General features: G+C 33.8%; 1 protein-coding gene across 1 annotated transcript in view; it reads left to right on the top strand.

The window, feature by feature from the left end:
- The first annotated feature begins 1765 nt into the window (after nt 1-1765).
- The window catches only part of LOC130441754 (protein dissatisfaction), a 65924-nt gene continuing 54365 nt past the window's right edge, over nt 1766-13324 (top strand). Inside the window, exons 1-2 of the mRNA XM_056775540.1 lie at nt 1766-1775; nt 10550-10630. Of these exons, the coding sequence (XP_056631518.1) occupies nt 1766-1775; nt 10550-10630 (91 nt within the window). The remainder of the gene's footprint in view (nt 1776-10549; nt 10631-13324) is intronic.

The following is a 13324-nucleotide window of genomic DNA, read 5'->3' as shown; positions in this document are numbered from 1 at the left end:
AATTGTTTGCTCAAACTTTTTTGGGTTCTGATGAATGCCGCCATTCCATGGATTGTTGTTCCGATTTTGGTGTGACGTAGGCCACTCATGTTTCGTCACCAGTAATAGTTTGGTCTAAAAAATATTCATCTTCATTGTGGTACCGCTCAAGGAAAGTCAATGCACTGTCTAAACGTTGGGTTTTGTGCAAATCCGTCAATATTTTAGGAACCCAACGTGAACACAATTTCCGGTATGCCAAGTTCTCGGTCACAATGCGATACAAAACACTACGAGAATATTGAGGAAAGTAGGCACACAATTTGTTAAGCGTCTGTTTTCTCTAACCTTTTTGTCCACTTTCTGCACCAAATCTTCATTAACTCCCACTCCGTTCTTCATCATGCACATTTGTGCGGCCATCTTTAAATACTCTCACCCATTTCCTTATAATACCATCACTGATAATGTTTTGTCCGTAAACTTCACAGATCTCATGATGAATATCGATCGATTTTACGCCTTTAGCACTAAGAAATCGTATAACAGCCCGTACTTCACAATCGGCGGGACTCACGATTGGAGGCATCTTAAACACTCAGTAAACAACGTACACAATGAAGAATCAGACTGTAATGGCGCCAGTGCGTAGACAAGAGATGTAGGTAACCAGCGCGCATGTGCGGAACGCCGACCTTGGCCTATGCCTCGTATTTTTCAGTTTTCTATAGCTAGGTATCCTACAGATGGTCACCTCTTTTTGATACACCCTGTATAATAAATAGACGAAAAGTGCACGAGAATTAGTTGGTTGCTTAGAAGACGTAAATGTCGGATCGCTTAAATCTCGGACTTGACGTGTGGATGAACTATTAAATATTTTATTTTGTTACGTTTATATTTCCATCCTTATTTCTTTTGTTTAAAAATTTTATATCGTTACCGTTTTTTAGTTTCATTTTAAAAAATATTCTAGACAACACGAACTAATTTAGAACCCTTCAGTAGGTGTGACACTAAGACTACGTCAGCAAATTTAAAATCTAGCGTTTGGGTGATATTTTGCTAAATACTAATACTAAAAGCGTTTAAAAGTCATCTAGTTTTAGATTACAGTTATATGTTAATGACACTTCCCCTACTTTTCATTCAAACGATCCTAAATACGATCCTGATTAAAATGTAATCTAGTTCTATTATGTGTTTGTATTTAAGATCTGAAATAGGAATTTCGAGAATATATGCTGGAAACTAATAAATAATTGAAGGAATTAAACTAAACATTTGAATTAGTTCCATATCATAAATATAAAAGTTCCTTTTATTGAATTTGAAGTTTGATCGTAGTGTCTATAACAAAACTAAAAAGTTAAAAAAGTTGTTATACTTGAAAAGAACGTGTTTAGAAAGTAGGCGTAAGACTAAACTTTGTTTTCCGAGCATCAAGTTAATGATTTTGTTAGAAATAACCAACCCCAGCCACTGTACTCTGTGGAACCTGCAAGAAGGGGTAGCTCTTCTAACAAGAAGTGGGGATGACATTCTAACGGGCAGGGATGTGACAAAATGGCCTGCGGAGTATCTGATAGTCGCGATTTTCCCTCTATGCCGCGTCACGGCGCCTTTTTTGACTTGGCGTCCCGATAAGTCTAAAGTTAATTTTATACCGTCACTTGATACATTTTTCGGAATTTTTGGATTTGCATATTCATTTTATAATAAAAATATAAACGTCAAAATTGATCCGGCTATTTGGGGTAAACTACGATCCGGACAGGGTCGAAGAATGGGAACAGGTAAGTGTTCATCTTTTTGTAGATTCATATTGTTTTGTTTTTGTAATCGATTAAATCTTATTTAATTTATTTTGACGTATTTTTCTATATTTTTTGTGTTTTTATTCGCATATTTGTCACTTTCCTTGCCCGCGGGTTCGTTTTATCGAGCGCTTTAATTGTTTTTCTTTTTTTAACTGAATGTTTAGTTCCTAAATTTTTCACTTTTGAGCTTAAAAATTAGTGACTATTTCTACGATTTTACGAGGTAATTTGCAAAATTTCCTATAATAATACTGCTTCTAATAAACAAAAAAACATAAACAAATTAGATAATAATATTAGTGCTGAAGTGGATTATGAATGGAGATTATATTGTTTAAAAAAACTTTGGTTGAATGATCCCAGAAGTACTTGGCCCAAAAAATAAAGCACAGAAAGCTTGAAAAAAATATATTTATTTTTCAACGTGATCTCCTTTTAAATCCATACACTTTTCCCTTTTGTTTAATACCTTTAATACCCTTTTTATAATAAGAATCGTCAAGCTCCTTATAATAGCCATTAACTGCCAACATCACCTCTTTATTGTTAGAGGGGGCTAAATCTGGTGAATAGGGTTTATGAGGTAGTATTTCAAACTCTAATTTAATAATTTTGGCCTTTGCAATAACGGATGTGTGAGCTGGTGCATTGTCTTGATGAAACAACACTTTATTCTTACTGAATACACTGCTTACACCACCACTACACGATAATAAGTTAGTGAACGGTAGATAAACAGTTCACCTTCAGTCTCTGAAGACGATAACTTAGTTATCGAAACACGCGTCAGACAGTGTAATTGTGAGTGTTGGTGTAGTTGTAGTATAAACAGTATATTCAGTATGAATATCGCCAACGGTTCCAGAAATTTCAACTTACTTTCTTCTTAGCGAAATGTGGCCGTATTTGCTTGATTCCTTCGTATAATACTCGCCGTTGATAATTTTCTTTTTTCCAATGATAATTATCCCAAAAAATCAAAACCATGATCTTACCTGCAGATGGAACGGTCTTTGCCTTATTTGGAGCTGATTTTCCCTTTTCAGTCCATTGTTTTGATTGTTCCTCAGTTTCAGATTTGAAGTGATGGACCCACGTTTCATCCATGGTTATGAAACGGCGCTGTTTTTGTTCCATTGTGAACAAATGCCACACCCATCTTGCGCACAGCTTTCTCATGTTCAAATTTTGTGGATTTTCTTCGATATTTCTGAAGTCGTCTCCTCATTTGTTCGACTATTGCTACGCTGGTGTTCGCAGGTCATATGGCCCCGTTTAAACTCTGTTACCCAATATTTTACTGTTGATAACGAAGGAGCAGTCAGACCTAGAGAAGAATCTAGTTCAGTTTTCATATTGGTTGGGCTAAGACGTTTCAATCAAAAGTATTGTATCATATAACGATGACCAATGTTTACAAATCCCTCTAGTTATTTTTTTCATAGACTATAGTTCATTTAGCGGACGGATAGTCTTTCGCGATCCACAGGCGTAATAAACTTTCGCAAACCTAGATCATCTATGAACTATACTAACAACATATGAACTGAAGCTATGGAGAAATATGGGTAATAAGACAAAAGGAAAAACCATCAGCAACATCTAAGATTTTCCAAAATGAGCAAACTCTTTGTTACTTTGTGGTTAACTCTTTTATAATTTTCCTTTTTTTTTTAATTTACGGTAATAGTTAAATACAGGGATTGAAGATACTGTCGTTATACCTGCAAATGTGCCTTCGAATCACCCTCCTATATAATCGGCGCTCAAACCACCGTGCGCTCGACTCACGTGCGCTCGATGTACGCATTCTAATGTCTCGTCGTAATGAACCTGCCGTTTTTGCTCAATTTATTAAATCAACAAAATATAAACGATACATATCCCTTCTGGAATTACATTATCCTTTTAAATAGGATAAATCTCTTGTTAACAAACTATTTTATGTCACTGATATATTCGAGATCATTCAGTTTTAGCTTTAATACAAGAAAGAATCTCTGATGTTCATCAAAAGATTAAATTTACATCGACCTGTAGCGTTTTCCACAAAATCTGTCGGATAATCCTTTAATTAATTCAAGACTACACAGTCGAGCTGCCTATGTTTAAAACAACCGAAACCAAAACGGAACGACAAAGCCAATTACCCATTCATAGAGTTTCGTAAGTAACTTAATCGAATTTCCAGACAGATCCTTTTCCGAATGGATAGATATGTCTTGATGGCTGTTTTCATGAGTTTCTTTGGGATATACAGGAACGGATTATGATTCTTCAATAGTTTTTAAATTTGTTTCATTGTTTCTTCCTAAAGCTTCATGTTTCATTATTATATTATGGTATTGTTTTCTTCATTTGAGGGGCTAAAAATTAAAATAAAAAAAAGGAAAGAAAGAAAAGAAAAAGTGAAATTGCGATCAGAAATCAGAAAATCAGAAAACCAGTAAATCCATCCAAAGAAATAATATACAAACAAATATAAAATATTATATTTACATTACAAATTCAAATCTTCTCTTTGAATATTTGAAAATCTGTCTATTACTGCTTCAGTATCAACATCAATATCTTTATGAATATTTACGGGCGAGTGCTATGAAACTTTTTTCTCCCATAGATGCTCAAAGCCAATTTGTTAACCGTCGTTGAAAAGCGTTCAATTGAAGTGACGCTTCTGGTAAAGTCGCAAGGATACGAAATAAAATGTTAATTGATGGGTACATATATTTGTCACACTCTTTTATTGTATTAAGAAGACAATGAGACATATCTGTTCCATGTGTTTCTTCGGCTTTTCTTTGCCACAATCCATAATTCATATTATGAAACGACTGATGGAACTGGAACATTATTAAGACTAACTTACACTTACAATCATAAGATCTGACGAAAATCGTTCTTTTATGGCAGATATTATATTTTCTAGATGTTAACCACTTCCGTAAAATTTTTTCTAAAAGTAAGACCGCACTGACATCTTCTTTTATATTTTTTCCTCTGTTTTTGCTTTTTTCTTTCATTGCCGCTCCGTTCAGTTCCTTCCTTTCTTTTGATATGTCTCCCATGCATGATTTTTATTTTTGCATTTCAATTATCAAAAGAGAATACCTGATTTTTTTTTTCAGGTATTAAAATCAACCTCGGTACCTTCAAAAGAATATAAATCATTTTTGATTCTTCTAAAATAATTGAAATTGTGTCAAATTCTTGCTATTTTCAAATCAGAGAATTGAAAACTCTTTTCGGTGCTGTTGTTATTAAGTTATCAAGATCAGCATATAGCAAGTTCGTTTTGGCGTTAGTCTTTTTATATGATTTACCACTTTCTTTGTCGAAGTAGTAGTCCATGGTATTTACATCTTTTTTCTTTCTTCTATATTCTTAGTTTGTACCATTCTTTATAGATTCATTGTCTTCTCTTATTTTTTCGTTTTCCATTCACTGTAGCATATGATGTCATGTATAATTAAGAAGTAGCTTTTTCTCGCTTATTGTAAATACCTGACTGATTTTCTCCAAATTCATGAATTTGATTTTTATCTAATTCGTATCGTCTCAATGTATCTGTACCTAACATGTTTGAAATGTTTCTAATAGAAGAATAGGTACTGTGAATAAAAAATATGAAATCTAGATACAAATGGATATATTGACTACTAGGCATGTCTCCTGCAGTCACATACAATACGTACCTCAATAAACAGGATACCAATCACAAAAATACTTATATTTGAAGAATCATTTGGCAACAACAAAAATACGTTTCGTATCCTCACTTCCAAATAAAACAACCATGATACAAAATAATTTCATACTGGGATGTTAACATGGTCATGTTTTGTGCATATCCTCTGTTATGTAATTAGTTCAGTTTCTCGAAAAGTTTCTTTTCTCGATGGTTTAATGACCTACTTTTTTACTCATTTTATCTACGATATGTGTTCTGGGATTCTTGTAGCGTTCTTTACTTCGATTCTACGAGGATATATTGAAAAATTCTTAGCCTACTATATAACCAAACAAAATTTCAATGTCAAAATATTTCATTACTCAACATATTCTCCTCTTAATTGGATACATTTATCACAGCGACCTTTCTCTAGATCATTAAAAAAATGTTTCTTCTTACTCTGCTAACCAGACCTCCACAGCTTTTATAGTAGTAATCTCCAGTTATTGTTTTATCCTTATCCAAAAAATCAAATCATGATTACTCCATGGCAATCCCAAAAAAAACTGAAGCAAGAACTTTTACAGCAGATTTTTGGACACGAAACTTCTTAGGTTTTGGAGAACCAGAGTGTCGTCATTCCATCGATTGTTGCTTTATTTCTGGACCGTAGAAATGTACCCAAGTGTAATCCATAGTAACAATTTGGTTTAAGAAGTCTACATCGTTTTCAAATCGAGCACAGATCGAACATTTGAGAATCCATTTTGCAGCAATTTTTCTTATGTACAAATTCACGTGAACTATATGATGAATGCGTTCGTATGGAATATTCAATGCTTCAGATATCCGTTTTAGCCCAATTAGACGGTCTGATATAATTATCGATATTTTCGGGGTCTGACACAGAAACTGGCGTTCCCTGATCGGTCCTCATCTTCAATGGAAAATTTACCTCTTTTGAAGCTTGCCGTCCAATTTTTCACGGTCGCATACGAAGGACATTGAACACCAAGGGTATTAAGCATATGGTCATTTTTGTTATATTTTCTTATTTTTTGGCCAAAAAAAGATTAACTAGAGGGTTCGAACTTCGCATGCAAGTAGCGGTGATGTTGAAGATTTGTCTTTCTCAAGTTTTTTTCTTCAGTTCTTCTAGCACAAAACGCCCAAAATCATTTTGATCGTTGTAATTGTTGAACTGGACTGCCTCCTATTTAATGAATAATATGAGTATGATCGTTGCTAGGGTGATTTTTTTTACTTCCCATTTTCGAAATTTCTTGTCATTATGACAATTTTTTCTTTGTTGTCAATTGGAATTGAACAAGAGGGTTCGAGACCACCGGGTCTATTGAAATTATGAATTTTCATTCGAGAGAGAGAGAGTTAACTTGTGAAATGAAAAGTTATTGAGGAATAGCAAATTTTCCATATAAAGAAATAAGATTGAGAATTGATATCATTTCCAAGAAATTCATTTTATGTAAAGATTTGTTTGTGTATTAATTAAATTCTTCATTCGACGAAAAATTCGACTTTCGTGATAGAGCTCTGCTGCTCACAGCTTTTTTTATAACTGGTCGTAGGAAAAAATATATAAATATTTCTTAGAAATTGTTGTTTAAAAAGTAGTATGATTTGGGCCGGTTCGTTACTGTTTTTATCTCCAGTAGTCAGAAGGACTAAAAGATAAATAAAGAATTGAGTAAAGGAGTATTGCACCTACTGTTCGGATGCTCTTTGAAGATGAAGCTAATGTTTGATTTGCTGTATTGATCAAGTATCGGTTCATTTGAATATTCAAAGATAGGGAATATATCTAAAACTGTGTCAACTCTAATTTATTAGTCAATATAACTATAAATAATTAAATTATACTAGTCATTTGAACCCTAGCTTTGAATTCGATTATATTTTGATTTAAAAGTTTTCTCCTTTTTCTTAATCAGATAAGTATTTTTACTTATAGTATCACAAGAGTATCGAAACTAATCGATTATTTTACGAATAACGAGAGGTAATTCGAGAAAAATCACGATGAGATTAAATAATGTCGCCAATGGTATAATCGATTGTTTGTTTTCCGTTACTAGAATCTGTTGTTAAATGTTAATAAACAATAAGTATTATTAGATTGACTTTATTAATAACACATAAATGAAGCACAATAATACATGAATAAAAGTATGCACGTAACGCAGTATATAAAATGCACTTGAAAAAGTCTTTCGTTTAATTATAAATGAATGGACTGTAAAAAACACTTTTGTATAAACACTGATAACTGGATGTGAACTGCTGAAATGCGACTGGCTGTCGCGTGGGCTGGTGGCGGACTGACCGTGGTGGGTCATCCTTCGGGGCTCTTCAGACGGAAGGGGAAGAGCAATAAAATTTGGCTCTCTTGGTTTCCCGTCTACCTGGCATTTTCATTTCGCACAGGCACAATTATATTTAGTGTGCGCATCGTTGCTATACTCCAACAGAATCAATTCGAAATTCGAAATAGAATCAGTTATAAGGTCTTAAGAACTTTAAAAATAATCGATTTTTCAATATCATTTATGGAAAATCAGATAGCGTAGCTAGAGTAAGATGATGTTTCAAACATACGAATGAAATTCGATTATTTTCGGTTTCTCGAGCGGTATTCGTTACTATTATATGATAACTGAATGAAGGATCCAATTGCTTCGCTTATTTGGAAACTTGAAGCAATTCAGGAGCGATTCATTGTAATTTTGAGTTGTAAGAAATTAAACATGAAACCATTATAATGCTATTACATATATTACGCACTACTTAGCTTAAAGCCAATATCATTCAACTATGCCAGATTCAGAGTATCACAAGGATTGGGTTCAGTTTAAATAATAAACTTGCGTACTGTGTGAAAATTATTCAATATCTCACATTTTTAAATGTCAGCGAAATTATTTTTTGTTATATTTTGAATGGGGTGTTCGAATCCTTAATCACATTGTTATTGAAGTTGATTGTTATTGAAGTTGTTAGTATTGATAATTTGATCCTCGATAGCCATCATGAAGCCTTCGGTCTGTGGAAAGAGAGATCCGCTAGTAAACCTGTTTGATGCCAACATGGGGTTGGTTGAAGTCGTGGTAATATTTACCGTGTAATACCGCTCTGACGAGGAGAGGTTCTGGTGTGAGTTATCCTTATTCGCCTTGGATATAGCTCGATATAAGGACGTGATATCGCTTTAAAATGTTATATATTTCGAGCTAAAAACATTTTTAATCTAAACGGGTATATAATGCGTAATTTGACAGATAATCGGCTAAATCAATGGGATCCTAGAGGATTTTAACCTATCTTTTTTTAAATGTTACCTATCATGGGTACCTGGATGGAATTCAAAGTTCAAACCTGTCTGATTATCTGGAGGAAAAAATGATCGTTATTTCTCTTTAGGTGAGGGGAATATGAAAAACATAAATCTTGTGGACTAAACTTAAAGAACCACTGGATACAAGTCAATGAAATGAATGAAGTTTCTCGAAATCGTTTTTTATTACCCCACGTACTTTACGAATAGATTTTACATGATATGCACAAAAAAAAACTGATAAACCTATTTTAAAGTGGTGCGAACACAAAACTTTTTGTTTATTTATATATGTAGACATAAATAGAAGTACGAGTATTGTCTTAAAAGTTTCCGACCTCAACCTGAAGATGTCAGCACTTATAATAATATAAACTGAGAAATATATTGGCGCATGCATTGATACGTTTTTATTAAAATTTCTCCCATTTTGGACGCTTAGTTTCTGTTTTCAAATGAAATAAGTGAGCCGTTGTAGAGATCTAGTAATTTAGTATAATTTAGTTATTAAATAGTTGCTTTTAAATGGTCATACTCCTACGCAAATGAAAGAGGAGCTAGGTACTGTGTACGAAGACTCGGTACTATCATTTACGACTGTCAAATTTTGTTAAACTGAATTCAAACGTGGCCGATCAGAAGACGGCAGTTTGGGACAGCTAAAAACTGCGATAACCAACTATGTAATAAAAAAAATTCACCAAATGGCACTGGACCTATATCAGATTGAGGCTAGAGAAATAAAAGGGGCTATCGGTCTATCAAAAAAATGCATTTGCATGCCTAGACTATTCGCATATTGGGTGTCTTCTCACTTTCGACCAAAAGCGCATTCGAATGAACATTTTCCAGGTCCTATTAATGCGGTTTAAGCAAAATTTTTTCCGTCGATTCTAACTGTTGGTGCACCCTGAATTCACTACTACGAAATAATAGTCAAAACAGAGGATTTCAAAGGGCGAACCTATTCAGAAAAACGCTAAGACGATTCCATCAGACTTTTTAGGATAGTCATATGATTGTATTCATAAATTACTAGCTTTTACCCGCGGCTTCGTTCGCATCGAATCCATTAAATAAGTATCAGAAATCGTTATAATAGAAAAGAACGAACTCTGTAGCTATATTTGAACCTGAGATATAGATCTTTGAATGTAGAAAAATTGCGAAAAACCTACAAAAATCCATAACTCCACATTGAATGTCCGCGCCTAGCTCCTCTCCAATTCAACCGATTTAAGTGTTCAACAACTCAAAAGAAAGAAGATGTTTCAGCGAGTGTTCTTAAACCAAAACGAAGTCTCTGTCTTGAATACAACCTGAGATATTGAGGATAGAACGTGTGTATGTGAAAAACTCCCATAAGTAATGTACAGGGGGGAATCACATTTGAGTATAACTTAAGAATGGTGAAAATTAGATGAAATCCGATGGTTGATGGCTGATCTGTGCATCAATAACTTTCATTGAAAAAAAAAAAAAAAATTAAGGAAATCGGTTGGGTAGAACGCCTGAACGGACTAGAAATCATCAATTTTTTTAATATATAAGATTTTCAAAAAAGTAAAACAAAACTTTTTCCTGATTCCTAACCTACAATTTTCACTTGTAGAAGGGAAATTTCTGGTTTCTGGTTTCCTTGAAATATGTCAGACAACTCATGTTTTAACGTCTAGTTTTCAAGAAAAATTGTAAATTTAAATACTTTATTCTTATTGTTTTTAGGGGATAGACTTCTAGATATACCATGTAAAGTTTGTGGAGATAGAAGTTCAGGAAAACATTACGGAATCTATAGTTGTGATGGTGAGTTATTTATCAATATTAATCTTTAATAATAAACTCCTGGGCAAAATTAACACACCACTCATATTTTTCTCGATATTCTTTATTTATTGATAACTTACTGTGCGACAAAAGGCAATGGACCTTGTTGGGTAGTGACAGTTGTTATTTGAGTTAACTATAATATCATAAAATCTTGTTTTGACAGTAATCCGTATTTAGACTAAAACTGCGTTAATATTTTCTTAAAAAGTGCTGATTAAAGCAAAGTTACTGTTAGAAGCAACCTGTTGATTGTAATTGGTTTATTACATGTATTTTTGGAAGTTCATTTGGGAGAATATCAAGTAAAAAAATGAACTGAATTTGTTTGTTAGGAAGACATCATTCCAGCATCAGTCGCATAGTGAGGCGACATAATGAAACGGTTTCGTACTATCGAAGTCCAGAACAAGGGCGAACACGTTGCACTAATCAAATTGCTATTCGTTTTTTGATACAACGAGCTCTCAGAAACAGGAGACTTACCTGCAATCTGCTAAATCTGCTGAATTTGATGATGGAAATATCGATATATCATCTCGAACGGCTAGAAGTCGTTTTTTTGCAAAACTACATTAGAATTGGACCATCAATAATTGGAAACGGGTTATGTTCTCCGTTGAAACTAGAGTTAAAGAGCCTTAAAGGTCCAGATGGACGCGAGCGTGTATGGCGACGGCAAGAAGAAAAGTAGTTTGCCAGCGGTAATATCTCTCGTAAAGTGCCTTTTGGTGGTGGTTCTAAAAGGTTTTGAGAAGGAATTTGCTTCGATGCCCGTACGGAATTGGTCCCTATACATACGAGGTCTATGATGCCCAGTTTTACTTAGACAACATGTTTTGCTTCGCTGGTTGGGCTTAATTTTTTAATTCATGCAGGATAAAGTTCGTCCCCACGTGGCTAAACAGGTTACTGGCTACTTACATGATGTAAATATACCTTTATTAGAGTGGCGACCTAATAGTCCGTATATGAATCCTATAGAACATTTATGCGAGTATCCCTAAAAGAAGATTCGAAGTCATAGTGCCCCTGTTTCTAATCACATCCAACTCATAAAGGTCGCTAAAGAAGAATGGGAGAATATACCGTAAGCTTTTGTCGAACCTTTAATATTAAGCTTGCCGCGACACATGAATGCAGTGATAATATGTAGAGGAGGGTGTACATGGAATTAGAGTTGATCCACAAGCATTTATCCTCTTTTAATGATTTTATGATAGCTTAGTTATGTATTTCCAGCAAAATAAACTTTTATGGAAAAAATAAAGCAAATTAAGGTTGTGTTGAGGTCACATTCGATTAATTTGTAGGTGTTCATTATTATTTCAATATAACTTTTATTTTGTATTTATATTTTGAATTTTTGGATTAATTGAAGTGGTGCGTTAGTTTTGTTCAGGAGTTCATATTGATTCTACAAAACCATTGGTGAACAGAGAATATTTTATACAATATATCTGAATACAAATGATTTGAAAATTACTCGATATTGGAAAAGACATTGTCCGGATATTTAAAAACGACAGCTGTTACAAGAAGTAAACATTAATGTTTATCAATTTGAATTGAAGTGATGTTGCCCTTTTCAACATTTTGAAGTCATAATAAGGCAACCAAAAGAGCGCACGTTTGTCTATAATCTGTTCTTTTTCTATCGGCAGTCATCATAAATACAAATTTGCATAAATTGTATATCATTAGATCAAATAAATGTCATGATAATAGGTTCTGATAGGAATTCGCATGTTTAAGATAATAAATCTATTTACGAGGGCGAGGGACTCGTTCTGAATTTCTTCAAACCATTAAAAAAATTATTTGTCAGATTTTTGTCTGAAATCACTTTCTACCAAGTCATTTTTGTAATTTTGAAAACAGAATGTAATCAGAGGAAGCGAGATCAGGTGAATATGGAGTATAAGGCAATAAGTGGTAAGGCATTTCAATTAGTTTAGCAAAACCTATCACCAAATGAGCATATTAATGGCTAGTAATTGTTTTAAACAATAAATATTAACCTTTAGAATCTCAGAACACTGTTACTTTGACGTTTTTGGCTCTCTCGGGAGCACGTTCCTCAGATGAACTCCATGTTTTCGACTATATTTTGTTTCTAGACTATAATGGTGTATATCCAAACATTTGTTTCAATCTTGATATGAGAGAGCTTCTGATCAGCACCAGCAATCAGGTCACTCACCTTGTAGATACTTTTCTCATATACAAACTGTATATGAGACCCGCAACTGTCGGGTTGAAATATTTATTCCCCAATCGCTATGTACGAGGGTTTTATCAATAATTTCTGGAGAAGTACAGTGACAGTCCAAGACGTTCATAATCATGTGTGTTTATTAAAAGGAGAGAACCACTTAGAAATCATACTATGAAACGGAGCCCTTTCAGGAGAATATTTACGTAACTTTTTCTCGGCCTCTTTAATTTTTGTCTCGCTTAAAAACTAATATTTCATCAACACTCGAAATTCCTCATATTTACCTGTAATAAATTACAAGATATCACATCTACTGTTAATACATTCATATTATTCTTTAATTACACCTTGTCACTTTGGAGAACGATGACAGAACAATTTGATATAGGTTATCCAATTAGAAGCAATGTTAACCAAGTTAGAATTTCTGGAGCCGTTGGTGACATTCCTACTGA

Source organism: Diorhabda sublineata, chromosome 3, assembly GCF_026230105.1.
Source record: "Diorhabda sublineata isolate icDioSubl1.1 chromosome 3, icDioSubl1.1, whole genome shotgun sequence".
NCBI classification, from domain to species: domain Eukaryota; kingdom Metazoa; phylum Arthropoda; class Insecta; order Coleoptera; family Chrysomelidae; genus Diorhabda; species Diorhabda sublineata.
Note: the sequence above shows the minus strand (reverse complement) of the source record. Positions and strands in the feature narration are given on the sequence as shown.